At 53.6% G+C, this 21,667-nt stretch overlaps 9 protein-coding genes across 9 annotated transcripts; 3 read left to right on the forward strand and 6 right to left on the reverse strand.

The window, feature by feature from the left end:
- Positions 1 to 852: 852 nt before the first annotated feature.
- On the reverse strand, positions 853 to 4,687 carry LTR84_000784 (uncharacterized protein; the record flags this gene model as incomplete). Its single annotated transcript, XM_064844414.1, has 3 exons — positions 853 to 930; positions 983 to 1,414; positions 1,466 to 4,687. 3 exons carry the CDS (start codon positions 4,685 to 4,687, stop codon positions 853 to 855), a joined length of 3,732 nt encoding a protein of 1,243 aa, XP_064712274.1.
- An 858-nt stretch (positions 4,688 to 5,545) lies between these two features.
- VMA11 (v-type proton ATPase 16 kDa proteolipid subunit 2) lies at positions 5,546 to 6,202 on the forward strand (the record flags this gene model as incomplete). Its single annotated transcript, XM_064844415.1, has 4 exons — positions 5,546 to 5,611; positions 5,668 to 5,685; positions 5,736 to 5,831; positions 5,885 to 6,202. The coding sequence occupies 4 exons, from the start codon at positions 5,546 to 5,548 to the stop codon at positions 6,200 to 6,202; spliced, it is 498 nt and encodes a 165-aa protein (XP_064712275.1).
- Positions 6,203 to 6,388: 186 nt separating this feature from the next.
- LTR84_000786 (uncharacterized protein) lies at positions 6,389 to 8,008 on the reverse strand (the record flags this gene model as incomplete). The annotated part of the gene is made up of 1 exon (XM_064844416.1): positions 6,389 to 8,008. The coding sequence occupies one exon, from the start codon at positions 8,006 to 8,008 to the stop codon at positions 6,389 to 6,391; it is 1,620 nt and encodes a 539-aa protein (XP_064712276.1).
- A 702-nt stretch (positions 8,009 to 8,710) lies between these two features.
- On the reverse strand, positions 8,711 to 9,355 carry LTR84_000787 (uncharacterized protein; the record flags this gene model as incomplete). Its single annotated transcript, XM_064844417.1, has 1 exon — positions 8,711 to 9,355. The coding sequence occupies one exon, from the start codon at positions 9,353 to 9,355 to the stop codon at positions 8,711 to 8,713; it is 645 nt and encodes a 214-aa protein (XP_064712277.1).
- An 806-nt stretch (positions 9,356 to 10,161) lies between these two features.
- Positions 10,162 to 11,347, forward strand: LTR84_000788 (uncharacterized protein; the record flags this gene model as incomplete). Its single annotated transcript, XM_064844418.1, has 3 exons — positions 10,162 to 10,205; positions 10,277 to 10,650; positions 10,707 to 11,347. The coding sequence occupies 3 exons, from the start codon at positions 10,162 to 10,164 to the stop codon at positions 11,345 to 11,347; spliced, it is 1,059 nt and encodes a 352-aa protein (XP_064712278.1).
- Positions 11,348 to 11,721: 374 nt separating this feature from the next.
- LTR84_000789 (uncharacterized protein) lies at positions 11,722 to 13,047 on the reverse strand (the record flags this gene model as incomplete). The annotated part of the gene is made up of 1 exon (XM_064844419.1): positions 11,722 to 13,047. The coding sequence occupies one exon, from the start codon at positions 13,045 to 13,047 to the stop codon at positions 11,722 to 11,724; it is 1,326 nt and encodes a 441-aa protein (XP_064712279.1).
- Positions 13,048 to 13,345: 298 nt separating this feature from the next.
- Positions 13,346 to 14,332, reverse strand: LTR84_000790 (uncharacterized protein; the record flags this gene model as incomplete). Its single annotated transcript, XM_064844420.1, has 3 exons — positions 13,346 to 13,472; positions 13,551 to 13,709; positions 13,794 to 14,332. The coding sequence occupies 3 exons, from the start codon at positions 14,330 to 14,332 to the stop codon at positions 13,346 to 13,348; spliced, it is 825 nt and encodes a 274-aa protein (XP_064712280.1).
- Positions 14,333 to 15,253: 921 nt separating this feature from the next.
- Positions 15,254 to 17,719, reverse strand: LTR84_000791 (uncharacterized protein; the record flags this gene model as incomplete). The annotated part of the gene is made up of 3 exons (XM_064844421.1): positions 15,254 to 16,126; positions 16,173 to 17,255; positions 17,309 to 17,719. 3 exons carry the CDS (start codon positions 17,717 to 17,719, stop codon positions 15,254 to 15,256), a joined length of 2,367 nt encoding a protein of 788 aa, XP_064712281.1.
- A 1,621-nt stretch (positions 17,720 to 19,340) lies between these two features.
- Positions 19,341 to 20,666, forward strand: LTR84_000792 (uncharacterized protein; the record flags this gene model as incomplete). Its single annotated transcript, XM_064844422.1, has 4 exons — positions 19,341 to 19,539; positions 19,826 to 19,887; positions 19,944 to 20,371; positions 20,429 to 20,666. 4 exons carry the CDS (start codon positions 19,341 to 19,343, stop codon positions 20,664 to 20,666), a joined length of 927 nt encoding a protein of 308 aa, XP_064712282.1.
- Between the last annotated feature and the right edge of the window lie 1,001 nt (positions 20,667 to 21,667).

Below are 21,667 nucleotides of genomic sequence, written 5' to 3' on the forward strand. Positions count from 1 at the left end.
ATGCATGTGGGGTTTTTGGAAGAGTGAAGCGGAAGGGAAAATGTGTATTACATTCAAAACACCTAGGTCGAGAGGTCTATCGGTCGAGGGGAACGTGAACCTCTTCTACTGCAACTGGCACCAAACGGGCTGGGCCCTGCAGGTCGTGAAGAACAAGCATGGACCATAACCGAGACATCGTGCGTGGATCTTGAAGGTGGGATCTGAAGGTGGAATTGGAATTGGAATTGGAATCTTCTCTCTCTCGTTCTCTCGCTTGCTCTCATTTGCTCATTGGACTCACGCTCATACTCACTCGCTTCGTTTCGTTCACAGCTCGCCCATGTTCACACACGCTTACTCACAGCTCGCTCATCCACGCTGACTCGCTTTCTCTCTCTTAAAACGTACAAAGTACAATCCTCTGGAAACTAGAGTTCTAATCCACAAACGTGGGACGCTGTGGCGCACCCAGGCCATGGCCAGGTCTCTCATGGTCGCGCTTTCATCCACTCCGCGGCCGGGCTTGGCCCAAACCCATCTGAAAACTTGGCTCGCAGCTGCCTCTCAAAGCACTTTGCAGGTACAGCGTGATATGGATCATTTCCGTGACCTCGTTTCCTCCCGTGTTCTCACTGTTATGTGCATGCCCATGCCTACACAGTATGCCACCATGAAGTTCGAGTTCATGTGCATCATATCATGTATCTGGTTGGTTTACAACGTCAACTCCGACATTGTAAGCCCTCCATTTTGTATGAGTCTCCGATTTTGACCCCAGGTGGAAATACGAGTGAGTCTATCATCTTTTTTGAAGTCCTAAATTGTGGCGGCCACAGATGTGGTTTGGTATATGTTGGAGATTTTCGTCGTTCACGGTGGGGCCATCTGCCAAAAATCAAGACTGGCTATCACATCTTCTCCTGCATCATCTTCGTATGCATATAGAATCTGAAGCCATGTCAGTAGAGCGCCAACAATAGAGTTCCACGGGTCAACTTACTTCTCTCGTACTTGAATGTAACATTCTCACATTCTTACCGGTCATCACATGGATCAACTCACTGGTCTCGATGTGTCGAATCTCGATGAAACTGGGCTCAAATGCGAGGATATAAGGATAGTTCAGAGCAAAGGCTTGTGGTGTTCCCTCCCAGGTGATTTTCCAATCTTGTCTCGCACGCCAGCCATTGCGGTTGACAAAGAAACTGAAATCCGAGTAGTTGAGAAGGAATTCGCCGTTCAAGCGTTCGATATGGATCGGCTTGACGTTTTCTCGCCGCGTCACAAAATCCAGTGACGTGTCGGCCTGATCCAGTAAGGACTGTCGTTCCGTGGTTTCCAGCGAGACCACCTCGAAACCCCTGGCACATCCCACACACAGGGTCGAACGGAGATAATGCACCGACGTGGATTCGGCGGGGATATAAAATTCCTAGACGGGGTCAGTCAACATCGCAACCATTCGGAACGTTCTTCTCCTTACCTTGAAAGGTTTGAGCGCGTCCTGCCCACTGGTAAACATCTTGCTGAGGGCGGGCTTTTTCTTCCCCTTGGTCAGGTCGTCCATGGGTTCGTATACTTTGATGGTCGTCGACAAGGCGGACGTCTTGACCGAACAGACCAAGTGCCGTCCCAGGCCGATGCCGGCCTTGAAGAAATTGGCGTGGCCTTGAATCTTCCGCGGTCGCGTCGCCAAGGGATTTTGATTGTTGGGGTCCAGTGCTTCAAAGGGATACGACGTGAGGGTCTTGTTGGAGAGAACCAACAACAGGCGATATTCTTCGAGGGTGTCTATTTGAGAAACTTGGGCCGCCTCGAGGATCCTCCTGGGTTTGACGGTCTTGTCCTTTGGCCAACGGTCGGCGATATAGACGCCGCTGTCGGTGCCGTAGATGAGTTTTCGACCGCCGTCGGTCGGGACCAGACAGTTGACGCGATTTTGAGCATTGAAAAAACGCTCACAGAGGATGGTCTTTGTGTAAAAGTTGCTGCTCCTTTCTCTCAACTTACTCTGCTGTGCCTCGACCAGCTCGATGAATTTCTTCCTCTGCGTGACGGAAGTGGCGTACAGTTGCAACTCGTAGGCCCCCTTGCCGAGATGGCGAAACGTCACCGGGTAGATGTCTTTTTGACCCGGTGTGTTGGAGGCGGACGGCTTGGGTATCAGACTCGACGACGTGCGTTTGGCGATTCCCAGGCGAGGTATGACTTGATCCATTTCCGCAATCACGAGGAGTTCCAAGGGGATAGGTTTGCGGTAGACTCGGAGTTCCTCTCTCTTGTTGACCGTCTTGACCCGACACATCAAGACGGCATGATCAAACAAGTAGACCTGGACCTCGGAGTTGTCGGTCGGACTCTTTTTGAAACTCATCTTGGTCAGGATGACCCGATTCTCCTCGGTCAATTTCAAATCGGTGTACTCTCCCGCATTCCACTTGAGTTGTTGGTTGAGTTGGATCAGGTTGAAATGGTTCTCCGCCTTGCCACTCTCGGCGTTGACGCGGGCGAGGAAATCTTTGATGATGGCGATGGCCTTGGGGATGTCCTTCTTGTCCGGGTTGTCATCCTTGGTGTACTTGAGGACGTTGTCCAGCAGCAAAGGATAACGAGCCAGGCGCGTGGTGGGCTTGGTCAGATACCCGTTCAACTCCAATTTTCTCGACTCTTTCAATCTCTCGGTCTCGTCCACGAAACGGGAGAAGACGGGATTCCCACTCTTTTCCTTTTCGAATTCGTATTTGCCATACATTTGATTGGCGCCGTACTTGATAAAGGGGTCGAATTGGGGGGCCCATTTGAGGAACACGTCACCGATGCTGTGGACCACGTGTTGCTCTTTCTGCCTCTTGGAGAGCTCCTCGGCGAACTTCCCATTGACCCCCAGCACCTCCGAGATGTTGCCAAAGACGGTCCGGACGAATTTCTCCCGTTTCTCTTCCTTGATGGGCGAGGAGTTTTGACTCAATCCACGGAGAGGTCGGATCCAGAAATCGCGCAGGTATTCCAGATCCTTGACAAAGTCGCGCTCGGTGTACATGAGTTCGGAAATGACTTCTTGTCTCTTTCGTTCCTTTTCGTCGATCTTTTCCGCGACTTCCTTGGGGACACTGTTGATCCACAGCTTCTGTTCTTGATCGTCCGTATCGTGTAAACTACCGCGAGAGTTGGAGTGTCGTAGACCCGGTTGAGGTCTCAAGTTCAACCTGGCTTGTTGTTCCAGTCGTCTTGGACAGGCGATTGAGTAGCACAGATGATCTTTTGTACAGGTGGGGGAATAACATTCGGTGAGCAGGGTGAAGACCCCATTGACATCCTTGGAGGAAGCCTCTTCTCCCATCGTCTCTCTAAACTGGTAGACCTCGTGCGGGGCGTCTCTGAGTCGATGTTCGTAGGTGACATCGTGGAAGAACTTTTGGGCGTCCAGGGCGCGTCCAAGCAAGAGTGCGAGATTGCGGTCGGTGGTCTTGATGATGTAGGCAATCAAATCGACCGACTCGGCACCAGTGAAGGCGTTTTTGTAGGAGAGGTCATTCTTGCTTCGGTCGCCCACCCCGATCCTTTCTTGAAAGACGTTGGCCACCCGGGAGAGGAGCGCAGGATAGACCAAGGGAGACTTCCTCTGAGCGACCGTGGTGGTTGTTCCCGACGAAGAGGAAGCCGATGCCGTGGGTCGGTTTCTCATGCTGTCGGCCCGCGAACCGTTGACCGGGGTGGTGGTCATGTCGGAAGACGTGGAGGCGCTGGAAACGTGAGAAGCGGCGGATACCGCGCGGGCGGGGGTACTCCCTTCACTCGGACGGCGAGACCTGGTGGCGGGGGTGTAGGCGGGTGAGTTTGTGGACGAAAAGGAGCCCAAGCTGTCGGGTGAGGCAAACTGATCTGCGAAAGGGTCTGATTCGGATTCTCGGTGACGGGCAGGGACCACCCTCCCGCTGGTCAGGTGTTGGGGAGCATCGCGATCCATGGAGGAAAAATTGCCCATAGACATGGCGCGACCATCGTCGACTCGTTCTGGGATGTGTCTCCCTTGAGAGGTGGTTCTCGAGGCCGGAGGTTGTCCAGGACCAGGGGAAGCTGAATAGGGTTGTTGTCTAAACGCCCCGGCAGTTCCTGGCTGAAAACTACTTGGAGGAGGCCTGTACATGGTGGGTTCACCTGGCCGAACCATGGATCGAGAACGGTAGGCGTCGTTGTTGAGGGCAGGGGGAGGCATCCGATTGGGGATGGGTTTTCGATCGTAGGCACCACCCATGGGCATGTTCATGGGACCACCGGTGCGCGTGTCTATCCGTTGAGGGGGAGGATATGGTCGTCTGTCAGGGAAAGGAGGAGGCATATGGTTGCCGGGCGGTGGTGGTCTCATGCCGTTGGGACCAGGACTAGGACCGGAACCGTTCATGTATGGTTGACCCGGGGCGATTCCGTTTGAACGGTCGTAGTTGGGAGCCAAGGGTCGCATGGGAGGAGCAGGACCGTGCCGCATGGACATGGTATGCGGGTGTTGGTTGGCCGAAGTCATGGAGGCGGAACGGTCGTACATCATGTTTGTGGATTGAGTGGTCATGGTGTGAGAACGACCTGGAGGGGGCATGCCCCCAAAGATGTTGTTGAAGGCGGCATCTCTTTGGTGGTCTGGTTGAGCATTGTACCCAGCGGCTCGTGACCCATGGTAGCGTTGGTCGGGACCACCATAGTCTGCCATACTCAGTCAAGAGATAGCAGGTGAGGATAGATGTGGGCTGACGTGGGAAGGGAGAATGTCACCGGGTGAGCATGTGGAGGATTGATGGTAGGTCGGGGATATGGAAATAGATTGCGCGGCGCAGGGAGAGTGGCCAAGTGGGTGTTGGGGTGTTGGATGGGCGACCCGCAGCTGATGAGATGGTTGAGGGACAGGCCTGGTTCTTGTGTGTGTGGATATAGATATGAACAGAGGCTGAGGGTGGTGTGGATGGGAGGTGATTGAAATTGAGGTGTGAACTTGAGGTCGTTTGGTAGGTGTCGGGATGGGGGTTTGAGAGGGCTATTGAAGCAGCAATGGCGAGTTGAGACGGCCGCGAGTCATAGTCTGTGCGTACCAGGAGGTCAGGCACGACAGGCGGAAGAATAGGATGGCGATGTGTGGATAGAAATGGCGATGGGGATGGGGATGAAGAGGGTATATTGATTGTGGTACAGTAGTGGTGGTAGGATTGAACTGCAGTGTACGACTCAGACTCGTTTGGGTTGGATTGGATGGAACTGGGAACTGGGAGTGGGAGTGGAACGTGGATAGCAGCAACTCGGCCGAGCACTGTGATTGGTGGTGGACAGGGAGCAATCGTGCCTGCCTGCGCCTGGGAACAATATTGCACTTGTAACTTGCACCTTCCCAAATTACACTTACACTCTGCCACTGCCACCAACACCACCACTTGCTTTCACAGTCGCACCTGCCACTCGAAGCTCAACCACCACACTCCTTCCTCCACTGTCCCTGCAGCCATCGCAGTCATTCATCTTCGTTGAGATTTCAATCTATCCTCCCCATCAACTCGACCATCCCCTCTCAATGACCAACATGACCTCCATCATGGATGCCGCCGAAAGCGAATATGCTCCCAAGTTTGCTCCATTCTTTGGCATGGTAAGATGATCCTACATGGCTCCTCGCGTCAGTCCGTCAGCTAACTGTCTATCTAGGCTGGGATCGCCTTTGCTGTACGTTCCACACCTCATGTCTTCCATCTTCCTAACTCTCAACTCTACAGATGATCTTTGGATGTCTGGGAGCCGCCTATGGCACGGCAAAATCTGGCATTGGAATCGCTGGTGTGGGAGCATATCGTCCTGATCTGGTCATGAAGGTACCATCATCGCACACAAATTCGTTTCTCCAACTCTGCTCACATTTCTACAGTCTCTCATCCCCGTTGTCATGTCTGGTATCATCGCGGTCTACGCCTTGGTCATTGCAGTTTTGATCGCCAGTGATATCGCTCCCCCGCCTCACACGTACAGCTTATTCACGGGCTTCATGCATCTGGCCGCGGGTTTGAGTGTCGGGCTAGCTGGTCTCGCCGCCGGATACGCCATTGGCGTCGTCGGAGATATGGGCGTGCGCTGCTACATGCAACAATCCAGAGTCTTTGTCGGCATGGTCCTCATCTTGATCTTTGGCGAGGTCTTGGGTCTCTACGGCTTGATCGTCGGCCTGATACTGCACTCCAAGTCTTAGAATTCCACACATCCCACGTCCATCCGCCCAACTTCACATCGGGCGGTTCGGCTATTTATTTATGCGGGGAACACATCTGAGAATCCATACCGCAAAACACTTTTGGCATTAGACCATGGAGTCATAACAATATATCATATCTTACAATCTGTTACACACGTGGTCCTCGCTGGTGCTCTATGAACGCTACTGCAGAAACTTGCCCACGTTGCCCCCCACGTGCTCCAGATCGAGCAAGAAGGTATCATGGCCAAACAGACTGAGATCTTCGCCCAATTCCACATGCGTGACCTGTTTGTTGCCTGTAGCCCGTAGAGTATCAGCAATCTCCCGTTGCTGCCACGCCGGAAACAGAATATCACTCGCCACGCCCAGAACCAGCACCGGATGAGACCTCAACGGTGCGAGACCCTGAATCAGGTCTCGTGGCGGACCCTGCAGTGACCCATTGTCGACCGCCTCGTCCATCGGCGCCGAACTGCTCTGCTCCTCGTATTTCCTCGCCGGCAGCGTGAGACTACACGACGCATCATTCTGCACGTCCCCTCCCTGTCGCTTCCCACGCGTCACCTTGTCCTGATTCTGCTCTCTCCGAACCCGCGTACGCTCCTGATGCTCGTGTCCCAAATCGAACAAATCCATCGCCTTGGAGACATACAGCAGCGAGTTGGGGTCGTATTCGAGCGAGAACTTCTCGCCCGCGTGGTCGAGATACGTCTCGATCAGGAAATCCGGACACAGGGCCGGCTGCTTGCTGGGGTCGGCGCGGCGGCGCCCGAAGCGGTTCTCCCACTCGGGGCCGCTACGGTAGGTGACGGTGGCGATCTCGCGTGCCAGCTTCATGCCCGAGTGCGGCGGGATGCCGTCGTAGTAGAAGCCGCGGTTCCACTTGGGGTCCATCATCAGCACCTGCCGCTGCGTGTGCCGCATCGCGATGCTGTACGGGTGGCTGCGTGCACACCCGGAGATGCTGACGATCTTGCCCACCCGCTCCGGGAAGTGCACGCCGAACGCCAGGCTCTGCATCCCGCCCATGCTGGCCCCAACGCTGGCGTACAGCTTGTCGATCCCGAGGTGGTCGAGGAGACGGGACTGTGCCCGCACCATGTCGTCCATGGTCAGGATGGGGAAGCGCGTGGCATAGCGCTGGCCGTCCGAGGGGTCGAGCGACGCCGGGCCCGTCGAGCCGTAGCAGCCGCCCACCACGTTGGTGCAGATGACGAAATGCCGATCCGTGTCGACCGGTCGTCCTGGCCCGATGAATTTCTCCCACCACCCGGGTTTGGGGTTGGTGGCCGTGCTGTGGGCGTGACTCGAGGCCGAGAGGCCGGTGTGTAGCAGGATGGCGTTGCTCTTGGTGGCGTTCAAGCTGCCCCACGTCTCGTATGCGATGTCGAATTCAGGGAGCACGCCGCCCCAGTCGAGGAGAAAGGGCTCGCGGCTCTGGAAGACGAGGTGTTTGCCTGTCGTGTAGGAGGGCTCGGGTCCCGTCTCGTGGGATTTCCGCTGGAGCGCCAGTGTCTTTTGTTCTTGGGCGTCGAGGCACGGGAAGGACATGGCCGGGTTGCTGCTAGAATCACTGGTCGAGTCGAGTGTGTCTGTCTCCACCACGGCCGCCGCTTGGGCTTTGCGTGTGGTGTGGGTGTGTAGAGAAGCATTGCTGAGGAGGAGAGGGCTTTCAACCGATCTCTTCTCTTTGAGTGCTGGCCGAGTACGAGTAATCGAATTCGAGGAACGAGTGCCCAGAGACCTGGTCCCTCGACCCAGGAGGCGAGCAGCGATTTGTGCACCTCGTGGTGTGGCCATGTCGATTGTCAGGGAAGTATGTGAAGGAGAGGATATGGGAAGAAATCTGCGGGGTCTCGCCCTGTCTAAAAGTTATGAAAAAGCGATGCCATGGTACTGTCGACTCTGGGGTTGCTGGACGGAATAGTAAGCGATCTGGAACTGTGGAGAGCAGCGATGGAAATCACATCATCAGCGGCCAATGAAATTTTGTCGTCCAGACAACTTTATACTCCACCGAATATTATGCTCTACTGCTTTTCTACGTCGCCGCAATCGATGTTGCTGCACATACTAGTTCACTACCTAAGTTACTGTTTACTGAGAATATCCATGAAGTTGGAAAATGTATTGCTCAATCGTTAGATCATCGACCGATCCCAATCTCTGCAAAGGCAGCCAGATGTCATGTCGGCTCTCAATATTTCCCTCCATAAGCACGCCTGCATACTCCATCCCAGGCAAGTAAGCGTAGATGCCGAGTGCATCTCGAGCTCCTTGCTCGTCTGTACGAGCATTCTTCGCAGATATCATCGGCTTTTGAGAGTAAAGAGAGATTCCGAGTCTGCGCTCGTGCATGCCTTTCTCCAATCATTCGAATTCCTGTATGGTCTTTGAAAATGTTCGTTAAGGAGCCCTTTTCACCATCGTGCAGGACCATCCAAAAGCTATTCTTCCTCCTTCACTCGCACTCTCTTGTCCCCTTTTTCCGAATCCCGACCTTCAGAATCCCCGCTCTTCAGCTTTGCGTTTTCTTTCGGCGGCCAACTTCAACTGCGACTTGGTTGTGTTGTGCAAATCGTATTGAATGACTGTCCATAAGAGACAATTCATTTGGTGCTCCGTGAGGTTCTCGCCGGACCCGCGGTCGAAGAGGTCGGTATTCCAAGTGTTGAAAAATCTCATGGCCCCCAGATATACCGCGTAGTATTCGATAGTGTCCCATGAGTCTTTACCCGGCCACAATTCCTCGAAGCGTTCGATACAACTGCTGTCGAAGGTTTTCGTACGACGCTCAACGGCTTCGAGTGTTATCACTGGCATCCTGGCTTTGCCTGATCGCTCGGCTTCTTCGCGGAGTGGCATGATACAAGATTCATAGAGATCCTTCCAGATATTGCCGTACCATTCACCATCATGCCATTGGTCGAACTCGATTTCAGAGGCCATGCCCAACAACCTTATAATGACTTTCTTGCTCTTTGTGCGTACAGGCTGCTCGATGGCTTTTGGCGATTGCTGACCTTCAAGACAATAGCTGGGGTGCCAGCAGGTTGGGTGCCAGCGGATTGAGTCGTCCTTGGGGAGGTAGTATTTGAAGATAGGGCCACACAAGTCGGTGCAATGGTGTCGGTGGGGTGACGGCATCTTCGGTGGCCATGCAGATTGACAACCAGATTGGACCAAAATTCGGGATCCAGTGACATCGATCGAGACAAGTGCATCAGAACCTCCCACTACTCGTGAATAGACGTGAAGCACTGGACAGGCTTGAGATGTATCCTTTTTGGTCGACTGCAGTTATCCAGAGACCAACATTCGGGTTCAGATGAGGGCCAAGGGAAAGGCAGGAGTACGACAACTTCTACTGCACTTTAACAAGAAAGCCGTCGGGATGAGTTCAGGTAAACCATGAGTGATTTCGATGTAATTTTGGGAGTGAAGTTAGTTGTTCATGTTACCTCCCAAAGCGAGTGACATTGTCGACTTCGATGGCAGAGAGAATGAGTTCACCATGGTACTTCTGAATTATGTTTCTGAAAGGCCATCCATACCAAAGACAGGTAGCCACAATACTAGCTAGAAAATTTCAGTACATCCGCCAAAGGCAAAGGATGTATGAAGTAGGGGCACTCTACTTGGACTTATTTCCAAGGCACAAACCAACTCGTTATTGAAGCAAAAGTGATGATTTGAGTGAGCCATCTATGACTACTGTTTATTTCAAGAGTAAAAGTCATGAGATATTCTACTTGATAGCTCGACGATCAAATAGCTCAGAAAGTACCAATCAGTTTAGTTGGCGTTTGCATCTTGACCGCAAGGCTGCGAGGCTGCATGACGTCGGGTGTTTTCTGTCCGCACCACCCAGACCACCACCACCCACCGCCAACCTCGCATTCATGTCATAGCACCTCATCCAATACCCTCCATCAACAGCATCCATACACCAAATGTCGGCCAAAATAGCAAAAACGATTGCCCGACAGAAAGAAAAGTGAGTTTCGAGGAAATCCCCCAATAAATCCTGCCTGCCACCACCACGTCACTGACAATTCAATCCCCAAGAATCGCCGAAGGAAACTTCTACGAAGCCCACCAACAGCTACGAGTGATCACATCCCGCTATCTCAAAGCCACCGACTACCCCTCGGCATGCGACGTACTGTTCAATGGCTCGCTACTCCTCCTGCGCGCCGGACAAGGCGGTTCGGGTGGGGATCTGGCACTCATGCTGTTGAACGAGGTCTACATCAAAGGAGAATGGCCATGTGATGATCAGAACAAGAAGAGGTTGACCGAGATACTACATGCCTTCCCCAAAGATGAACCCACCCGCAAGAGATTCATCACCGAGATTGTGGGCTGGTCGAGTCGTTTTGGCGAGATCGAGAGAGGCGATCCAGACCTGCATCATGAAGCTGGTCGATTATACGCTGAAGGTGAGGCACCAGAATACTAAGGTCAAAGAAACCCCATTCTAACAACATCAATCCAGAAGGAGAAGCCTACGACGCCGAACGGCACCTCGTCCTGGGCACATCGCACTCACCCCCGATCCTCGCCCGCCTGCACTACACCTGGTACAAAGAAGACGCACCACACCTGGCACCGCTCTACGCCTCACGCTCAGTGCTCCCCTACCTGATCGTCGGCAATCTCTCGTCGGCAACCCTAGCGCTCAGCACATTCACGTCGCAACTAACGACGCAAAACCCGCATCTGCTGGCCATGTCGCAGCCGCTGGAATCCGCCAAATCCGGCCTCAGCCTCCGCATCTTCCCGTCGATCCCACTGCTGAACTTCCTCTCGCTGATCGTGCTGGCGGCGCAGAAAGGCGACGCGGGCCTGTTCAAGCAGCTGGCCAAATACTACGCGCCGCACCTGAAGGACGTCGAGGGCCTGTGGGGCGACGCCCTCGCGCAGATCGGCGAGATCTGGTTCGGCATCAAGATCCCCCGCCAGGGTGGCAATCCCCTGTTCGACATGATGGGCAGTATGTTGTTTGGCGGCCAGGGCGGTGCGAAGGGCGGTGCCGGCGGCAGTGGGAGCGGTAGTACGCCTCGGAGCGGCACGCCCAAACCTATTGCGGCGCCGAAGAAGGACGTCGAGAAGCCCCCGACCATGGATCTGGATTGAGTGGATGTTGGGAGAGGAATGGTTGAGGAGGTGGTGAGGGAAGAGGAAGGGCTTCATGTATCCTTCCGTCGAAGTCGGCTGTTGTGCATGGCCCTTGGCTACAGACACGAAGCAGAGCACCAATTCACTCATGCCCCCTTTTTGAATTGGGTATCTTGTTTGATTCGATCATTATCATCATCATCATTTTCGTCCCGGTGTTGATACATTATTGAGCTTCATGTTCCGCCATACCAGCCTCGTCGTCGCAGAATCAACAGCAGTAAAAACACAATCTCATGCCACGCAGTAGACCATGCCCAGAAACAATGCAACCCAACGCAACGCAATGCAATGCAGCTCCCAAACAACCGCTTGCGACAACACCCAAAACATCACTCATACCCACCGACAAGACCCTCCTCCCGCCCATCCCAACCGCCACCAACGCCCATACCGCTGTCACCATACATCCAGCCCTCATCTTCGGCTCTTGCGACCTCCCGCCGGAGACTCGCCGTGATCAGACCCATGAGTTCCTCCCGTTCCGCCTCCGACTCCTCGCTATCTGCATCTTCCGCCGCGTAGAGCTCGTGGTCCTCGTCATCATGTTCATCCCCGCCTCCATTCTCCAGGGGCGACATGTGCCGGTGTCGCTGACCTCGCCCGTGGTGCTGGTGGGTGCTGCGTTTTCTCACGCCGCCGCTGGAGACGTTCACGGCTGATGAGCCCGAGGGAGGCCCATCGCCGACCATGTTTGTGGACGAGGGTTTGTGGGTGGTGCCCAATTTGGCCCGAGCCCGTTGCCTTGCCATCATTTCACGCAGCATCCGTTCGATGCGTTCGCGATCCCGCCGTTCCTCGTCGGCCTCGAGTGATGCTTCGTCTTCGGCGGCGGCATGCATCATTGCCGCTGTGCTGGACTGTGTGTGGATCATGTCTGGGTCGGAAGGCTGATGACGGTGGTGGCGGCGGTGGTGTATGCCGGCGTCTGGTGTGCCCTCCGGATCTTCGTCTCCTTCGTCTTCATGGTCTGCTCCGCCGTCCTCGTCTGACAATCGCAGTCGACCTGGCAGCACAGGGAGATGAGGTAGGATCGGGCGTCCGGTGACGGGATTAACGGCAATGATGGACGAGTTTGGGAATAAAGTCTCGCGGGAACGTGGTGACAGAGGGCGGTTGGGGGAGATGGTCGGGTCGTAGTCGTAGGTGTCTGCTGCGGCAGTCATGTGGCGCGGTGGGGTGGGTGCGAACGGCGGTCCTCCTGTTGTGATGTCCACGACATTATGCCCGAATGCCGCTGCAGGTGGGAGGTTGTGGAATGGGGACAGACGTGGAGGAGAGGGAGACAGTGACGGGGTCGAAACGGAACGTTGGTGTTGATAGCGGCGTGACGCGGCTTGGATCTGGCTTACTGTCGGCGGTGGTGCATGACCAGGAGCAGGAGCATTCGTGGCATGTGTCGGTCGAGGCAAACGGTGTTGTGAAGGTTCCTGGTCTGGTGCTGTGGGATGTTGGTTGGGTTGTAAATGTGGTTGGGTTGAGGAACCTTGAGAACTGGACTGGGAACCGGAAGCGGGACGACGCGAGAGATGTGCCGAGAAGAGGCTCCTTCGCACCGAGGCGGTATTGTTGGTGGTATTGTTGGTGTTGGCTGTACCAGTTGTGGGAGAACCCGAGAGAGAGTTCAATTGCTGGGATGGGACGCGTGCTGGAGGCATCACGACGGGGACTGACCAGGAGTTGGATGGGACTCTCTCGTCGTATCGTACCCACAAGGGCCGGGTGGTACTCTTGATTTTCTGTGTGACCCTTTACGAGAATTAATGCAGATTGCTTGATGAAGACCACAATAAAAGTTCCCTCGAATGTTCAACTCGTCCCCCGTGGCGGACGTGATTTATTTGGTCTCCACCGAAAGAGGCAAGGCCGACCCCCATTGTAAATATTGCCCCTCCACTTCTGGGATCCTCCTTTCTATATTGCCATCACAAGCTCATATATCACGGACCTCTTCAATCACAACTTCGACTTGCCACCGGCCGCACCCGCACCGCCCGGCACATTCGACACAAACGAACCGTCAAGTTCCTCCCACTCGCTCAACACCGTCTTCTTGCCCTGAACATAGGGTCCCGTGCCTTTACTGTGAAGCCGAGCGAAAAGAAGTGAATCAGTCTGCCGTTCATCGTAATCTAGGTCAGGATGGACTCGGGTGACTTACAACATGGCCTTGAATTCCTTGGTCTTACCGTGCGCCCCGATGGCAGGTAGGTCCTTGTAACGCTCGAAGAGGAGAACCTCGTTTGGTGACTTTGGGCGTGTAAAGACGCCATAACTCAACGTGGTCGGTTCGTTGTCGCGCACCCAGGCACAGTAGTTGCTGATGGGTGTTTGTCAGAAATGAACTCCCTTGACCTCGCCATTTTGATTTATGACGAAAGGAGAAGATGAACAGGACACTCACCTCAACACTTCGACCAATTTGTCCTTATTCTCTGGACCGTCTTTGGCGACGAAACTGGCCAGCACCACGATCTTGGCCTTGCCCGTCTCCGTCTCGTTGGGCCGCGCGACGAATCCGCCGGCCGGGTACCAGACCTCGAGGGTTTCGTCCTTCTCGTACAGGTCCTGGTCCTTGACCTGGTCGAAATACTGCTTGTACTCGGCAGACTTCTGCACATAGGACAGCGCCGACGGGGACGAGTAGATCTCGAGTCCCCCGATGAGCGGCACGGGTGCGTCTTGCTGGAACTTTGCCAACATGCCTCCTTGACGCGTCGCGGGCGTGAAATAGCTCCATGTCGTGCATTGCGTGTCTGGTTGGCGGAAGAAATTCACCGGTAGACTGGAGATGATCTGTGTCGTCGCCGCGGGATGAATTAGCTCTCGGTGGCTTTGATCGGTACACGTTTTGGGGGACAAATTAATTACCTTTTCCCTCTTTTCTGCCGAGCGAGGATGGATCTTGACCAACAAGGCCAGAGGTTTCTGTTCGGACGACATCGTGTTTGAACGATCGACCACTTGACGACTTCTCAATGAACAGACGGCTGTACGATTCTTTTTGATAGTGGTCAAGTCAACCTCGGATGAATAGAAATAAATAAATCTCAAATAAGGATTTTCCCGTCCAATTCCAGATGAAATCAGACAGTCCTTCGCTCGTGCAATTGGTACAAGGACGAAGTAACCACTATGTACCTTGTGAATGCGGCTATTGACAGTATCGAGTGATTAGTGATTGGTTTGGATGGGTAAGATGGTCATTCGAGATCTGAACCATGGGGGTGGCCGTGAGATACCTCGGCACACCGATCCCTCGTATTGGAGGACAATTAGGTCAGCAGGATTCTGTTCCCGAACATTTCTTGGAGTACAGTACCTCGTATATATCCGCGGCTATGATGGTCAAGGCATGCGTGAAGCTTAGGCATCTTGTAGGAGAACGTATTGGTTTAATGCCCATGGATCGAGAATCATTTGTGTATTTGATTTGTATCCATTCAATGTCGACGGCCGAAAAGCCTGGCCTTGGCCTCACCGACCCGACGAGCTACCCTTTCCATAAAATAACAATACTAATGTATTTCCGCATTACCAGTATGCTTGTGAGAAGCCTCATACACATCTAAATTCCCCATCCTCCCAATGTCTTGTTACGGATGCCCTTTGACCGGTCTGCAACCATCTCCCAAACCCGAGATGGTCTCCAATAACTTTCTCCCTCCCACTCCAGTGTGTAAAGCAAACTCCTCAAAATGTATGTCCATTAGTCAATATGGTAAAAGTCTATGCTTCCAGTTGTACAGATGATTGCTCCTTCATGTAGTGTGAGCCCACACAATCGAAACTCCTATGAATCCCGTATGTACAGAAATGCCAATGGCCTGCTAGGGTGCGTTTCGTCATTACCGTGTAAGTTGTTTAATAAAAGAATGCCGCCACGAAAACCGCCGTGGTGAAAATCGTCGTGAAGGAGTACTCAATCTCAAAGAGCCAGGTCTGTGGCGCCCGACCGATTTTCTTGGCCTTTTCCGTAGGATGTGCCACACCGGTCTTGGGATCTCTCACGAGGAGCTCCTCACGATCAGGCATGTCGGGTGGATCCACCGCATATGTGAATGGAATCCAGAAGGATGAACAGACGATCACCCATGACAGTGGTGGCCAAAAAGCATGGGTCAACAAGCCGACCAATTTCGCCCGTACCGTATACTGCGTCACCACGGCTCGGTAAGAGGAGAGGCACACGGCGACGAGGACAAAATAGACGTAGGCGACATGAAATCCAGCCATGTAATTGACGCAAATCGTCCAGACTCGTCGGTACATGGGCGCCCGGATTTTCGGGAATCGTTCATTGAGGGCCGATTCGAGAGATCCCGTGGGCTTGAAGGCTTGGGTCTGACCACCGAGCCACTTGGGGAGGAGGAAGGAGCGAATGATGCACAAGGCCACGTATGGACTCATCCACAGTTGAGACCGACTCCCTCGTTGTCCGGTAGCGTAGCCGGATGGGATATAGAGGACAAACTCGCACAGGCGATTGCAGACCATGGTCGCAAAGCAGGCCCGAATCAGCCATCGTAGCTGGTTTTCATTGGCGTAGGCCACGAGCGGTTTGTTCGAGATGAGGACGATGGGCATGGCGAAGATGGACAGGGTAAGGAAAATGTTGAAAAGACTGAGAAAGGCGTAGATGAAGCTGGAAACTCGAGCGGCGAATCTCATGTGCTTGACGGCTTGACCCCAGAGACAAAATTTGAGCTTGAAGGCCGTATCGACGGTTCCAATGGCCTGTGATCATTAGCAGAGTTGAGAAATGGGATGGGAACAAACTTACCCATCGAGTACGTTGCTTCAGATGGCTACCATAGTCTTCGGGAACGGTCCCGAATTGTAGCTTCTCATGAACGTAGGCGGTCTTCCATCCTTTACCGAGTAACAAGGTGGATGTCGCGACATCTTCGGCCAAGGATCCACAGGGAAAGTTGCCAATCTGATCCAGGGCGACTCGTCGAACCACATAGCCCGAACCCGTGCACCAGGCCACACCCATGGCATCTTTGACGGTCTCGGAAACACTGACGAAGAAGTCCAAACTCTGGCAGAGCGGGTCGTCCTTGGGCACGTTGTAAAACAGTTGAGGTGGGCAGGCGAGAGCCATCTTGTCGTCCACCAACAGATGGGGAAGCACGGCACGGAGCCACTGTTGTTCAGGAATCATGTCAGCATCGAGAGCCGCCATGTATTCGCCGGCACCCCCTGGCATGTTGTGGACATCGTCCAGGCCGTAATTCAGGTTGCCGGCCTTGAAGTGATGGGGTACTCCCGGGAATTTCGGTCGACGCTTATAAAAGACGTTTGGGAAGGTCTCCCGCATATCCTCGATGGCATTCTTGAGAGCGTCGGATTTTCCGTCATCGAGCAGCAACACTCGGAATCGATCCATTGGGTAGTCCAAATCGCACGAAGCTCGAACGGTGTCCATGATGACATCGAAATCTTCACCACAGCAGGTGATGAAGACGTCGACGGTGGGGACATCGTTTCCGAGCAGCCGCAACTTTGGCCTTCTGCGCTTCTTCATGATGAACAACGACCAAAAAGTCTGTAGAAAGATGGGGACCGCCACGCTGATTTCGATGGCAATAAAGATCCAGGCCAGAGGGAAAGGAGCGCCGAATTTTGCCTGAGCGGACAAGACGAAAGTGATACGCATGCCAAAGTACAGCCAGTACAGTGCGAGGGTGGCCAAACCCAGCAAGGGCGCAAAATAGGTATACAGCCACCTCCTGCGACCAGCCAACAGATCCTTGTCATCTCGGTGGTGGAGTTGAGCGATTGAACCCTCTTTGACCCAATCCCGGTGGAGATATGTGGGAGCAGAATCGGGGACGAGTGGTCGTAGAGTTTCTTGACTGCGCTGTGTGTTTGTTAGTCAATTTGACTTTGGACAATGGTCTCCGTGAAACTTACAAAGGGAGTGGACGCGGGATATGGAGATGGATAGGGTGAAGAGCTTCTGGTTCCGGCCTCGGAATATGAAGAGGTCGCTCTGGGAGCAAAAAGAGGGAAGGATCCTGAACCCGGGGTTTCCATGGGACTGTTTTGTATGCTCTCGGTCATGAGGTCGGAGAGGGTTCGACTGTGGTCGTCTGGATACCCTGGCCGTCTCACGGGTGTGGGTGGTTGAAGAGGAGATGACTCTCGGTAGGAACCATAGACAGGGTGGACCGAGGGAGCCTGCTCAAAGCCAGACTCCTTGTCTGGATGGTTGTTGACCAAGGTGGTGTCCGTTGAGTTGGCCGACATTCTGATCTCGGTCATGGGCTGTGACTCTCCTTTCTGTTGCGTACTCCTACGATCTGGTTTGCGAAGAGGAGGCATGATGGATGAAGAGGTGGGAGAGGTGTTGAAAGCAAACAAGGGTGGTCTGCCTTGACCAATTTCTGGTCCGGGGCGGGTGAAATTAGACTAGTAGCTAGGCATGTGCGTCTTTTCCTCGAAATCTGGACGCGACGGGAGTGCCTGTTTGAGAACGAGTGTCGATGAAAGAGAGATGGGGACAACGAACGTGATGTCTGGTGAAGGAGAGGGAGAGGTCGCCAACAACAAACGAATGATGTGTTAAAGTGAAGAAGAATATGTCGGGAAGGAAACTGAAATGGACAAAGAGTGCCAAGGTCGAAGGTTTGAGTGGATGTCTGGACGAATAGCTGACAGTTGGACTTGGCTGACCTTGGTCTGGACACGGATAGTAACGTTGATCTTGGTCGTGGGGATGGGAGATGACCTTATCGTGTCACAGCAGTTGGGATAGGGAGATGAATCTTGGAAGAAAAAACGGCCGGCAAGGGCGAGTTATCAAAGTGGCAACAACGGAGTCGAGAAGATGGACTTCCGGGAATGAGCAGTAGGCTGGGGCAGACTAAGATGGGAGGTAATGACACGACGAAGCCAGGGTTGAACAGGCGAGAGTGATAAGAGCAAGAATGGATGGGAAAAGGCGCAAGGATCAGTGGACATCACTCGAGCTTGAGCTTGGGACTCGGCGACTGAGCATTCAAAAAACACAGGCGGTGGATATGAAAGTGTAAAATTGAGGATACCGTATTCCATCATGTACCCAAACTTGTGCTACCCGAAGACCGGTATCCACGGGCGGTGGACAGCAGAGTTTTCGTTGGCTGGCAGAGTCCTTCCAGTGACGCCGGGCTCCCAGGTCTCAAAGGGGACGCCAAGTAGCAAACCAAGCAGGTCGGGTGTAACAAGTAAATTGATACAGTGGCCATCAAATGGCTGTCAAACAAACAAACGGACTGGTGATTGTTGGATTTACCTCGAAAAATAGCGAGAGACATGCGAAACAAGCGTCGGCGGAGACCAGGGTCAAGGTTTAGGCTTTGACCACAAATTTCCCAGGCGGGTTAGGCGGGAGCTGCAGGCTGTGCAAGGATCGTCGCGTGTCCACACGCCACCCCAACATCCACTTTGAGTCCGAGTCCGGGTGTGCTCTGCCAACGAATCTCCTACCCGTACGCCCATGGCTCGTCACTGACGCCCAAATGGCGCCCGGATCCCAACTCCCAGCTCCCAACTTCCCACTCCCAAGGCTGACCAATATCACCCTTGACTCCCCAATCTGGCTAACGGGACCACCAAAACCCTAAAAATCTTCATCACGCCAGGAAGAAGGAGTTACTCGTACGAAGTGACCTGGTCCGCCCAGGCATCGGCCTACCACTGTCTACGTTGACCCTTTCCAACTTCCAACTGAGCAGGAGCACAAAATAGAACTGGGACTTGAACCTCGACTTGAACACCGGGCACGTTCATCCTCTCCTCTCTCGTTCCTGCCCTTTTTGTTTTTTTAATCCTCAACTCCCTTTGTGTCCCAACCACTCCATTCGTTTTCATCCCTCTCTTCACTTCCTCGAGCAACAACCGTGCTGTGTCTGCCTCTATTTTGTCCTCGATCAACAACCACCCTTTCACTCTCTTCGACAACATGGGTTTACGATCCCTCGTTAGCGCGGGATTCCTGCTTCTTCCCATCGCCGTCACCCTCGGCCTTCTGCTTGGCCTACAGGCACATAGGGAAGCCCGTGGTATGCCACCGCCATTTGTGAGCAACAAAGTCTCGACCGATACCTATTGTCAAAGGGCATTTGGTATCTCACCAGCCACCCGTGGTCTACAGTACACTTGTGAGTGCCCTCTTCTTGCCACTCCTGATATCCACGCATTTTTCCTGGCCATCATGCATCATCGTTCCACAATCAGTACCCCTGTCCGGCCCATGGGACGTTGAGCTCATAAGGTTTGCCGTCTGTTCCTGAACTATCACTTGTTGGGACTGGCAGGGATTTTCGGCAGGGGTATCCTGCACCTCTGTTGTGCTTTTCTCCCGACCCTTGCGTCCTTGGCAAATCATCTCCGAATTGCTTTGACACGCGACCAATCACCCAGAGAATGTGTGCTAACCAATCACAGTGAATCCCAATCAATGGGGTATCGCAGACAATTATACTGGTCCTGGAGGTTTATGCATGAATGTGAGCAAAGAGACAATCTCGGTAATCATCACCATTGTTTCCTAACCAAGCATCAGGTCACGAGCTTTGAGAATGCCAGTTATCCAACAAACACGTCCGCACCACAATGGTCCATCACGTGGCAATTCCCTCCTGGTCCTCCCACTCAACCTGTCCACGCCTTCCCCAATATCAAGCTCGATCCCGACGCCGTCTTCCCCATCGAAATCTCAAAGGTCGCGGCCATTCACTTCTCGGCTGAGTGGGCGTATGGGGTTGGGGACGTCAAACCCAACACCACCAACGTGAACGACCTCCTCGCCGCCGACGTCAATTCCAACGTCGCCATCGACATGTTTTTGGATTCGGATCCCGACAAAGCCGTGAGTTCGACCGACGCCAAGTACGAAGTCATGGTGTGGCTGGGTGTCTTTGGTGTGGCCACAGAGCCTATTGGTTTGAAACAAGGAGCACTGAAGACGCAGTCTGTCAACGGTACCAATTTGTATGTCCTTGGTGGTCGGTCCCCATTGCGACTCCCCCGCTAATTGCATCTGAACAGCAATCTCTACTTTGGTGAGAACGGCCTGGGTCAGAGTGTCTTGACCTGGGTGGCTGATGGAACGGTCCAAAACTTCAACGCCGACATTGGCCCTCTGTTGCAGGGCTTGACCGGATTGGGAGGTCCCACCGTCAATGATCACCTTGGTTATCTCGCGTTCGGTTCTGAAGCCCTCAGTGCGTCTACCAACATCACCTTTTGGAATCCAGACCTCCACATGGACGTCATCTCCATATAAATCGCCAATCGGTACACCGAGAAGGGGTTAATTTTTTCACCGCAGCAACATCACCAACCGCCATCATTCCTCCGTATACGTCGACCAGAGTCATACATCGGACTACAACCACCCGCATCACGACCGGCGCAACCATTGGTGAGGAAGTCCGTGCTCTCTACCATCGGCATGCACAACATGCACTCGGAATATAGGCTTGTGAAACCCGGCTTATCGATGCATGTGCAAGAATACTGGAGTTTTCGACGTATCACGTATCATGATACCTTACTCCGTAGCTATCAGTACACATATGTGATTGGGGGTTGGTAAGGTGCAATGATAAGATAAAAAGGCGGTTGGGAGTGGACGCCAATGCGCTTGCAGCATGCAGGTCAAAGAGCCTCGAATGACAGCCGTCGGAAATACGCTGGCAGGTGCAGGCCACTGCATTTGTCGGGAGCCAAATTTGGATACTCCGATGTGGCTAGGATCGTCCACCATGAAACCGGACTTCTTGGCGACGGACTTGACAGGGTCCTTGACTCAAAACAACGAAAATTTGATGTCATGAGTGCTGAGGCGAAATAATTATTGACCCAGCCTCATCACCGTCGTTCCTCTTTTTTGTGGCAAAATCTTTATTCGGAACAATGTGAGGGTTGGTGTTTCAGATCCCATCACCTCGGGACTCTCACATCCGAGTAGTCCCAAATCTCCATGGTTTGGCACACCATAACTTCCCGGCCCCAGAGTCGTTGACATTTTACTCATCTCTGATGTAATCCGAACCAGGGCATGGATGGATGATCGTCACATGGATTCTCGGTGGTTGGGGCCGGGATAAGCGAATCCTCACTGATCCGGCCCCTCATCAGGCTTCCAAGAAGGCCTCATTCCCGTAACAAGGCGTGCCAAAGGGCATCCATAGTGCCGTGTCAAATTCAACGTCACTCGTGATGACATCGCCGTCAGGTGCGTGTCGGTGGCGCGAATGTCTGGAGGGCGGGTGGCTGGGAACT

The sequence above is a fragment of the Exophiala bonariae genome (genome assembly GCF_035927105.1).
Source record: "Exophiala bonariae strain CCFEE 5792 chromosome Unknown scaffold_1, whole genome shotgun sequence".
NCBI lineage: Eukaryota > Fungi > Ascomycota > Eurotiomycetes > Chaetothyriales > Herpotrichiellaceae > Exophiala > Exophiala bonariae.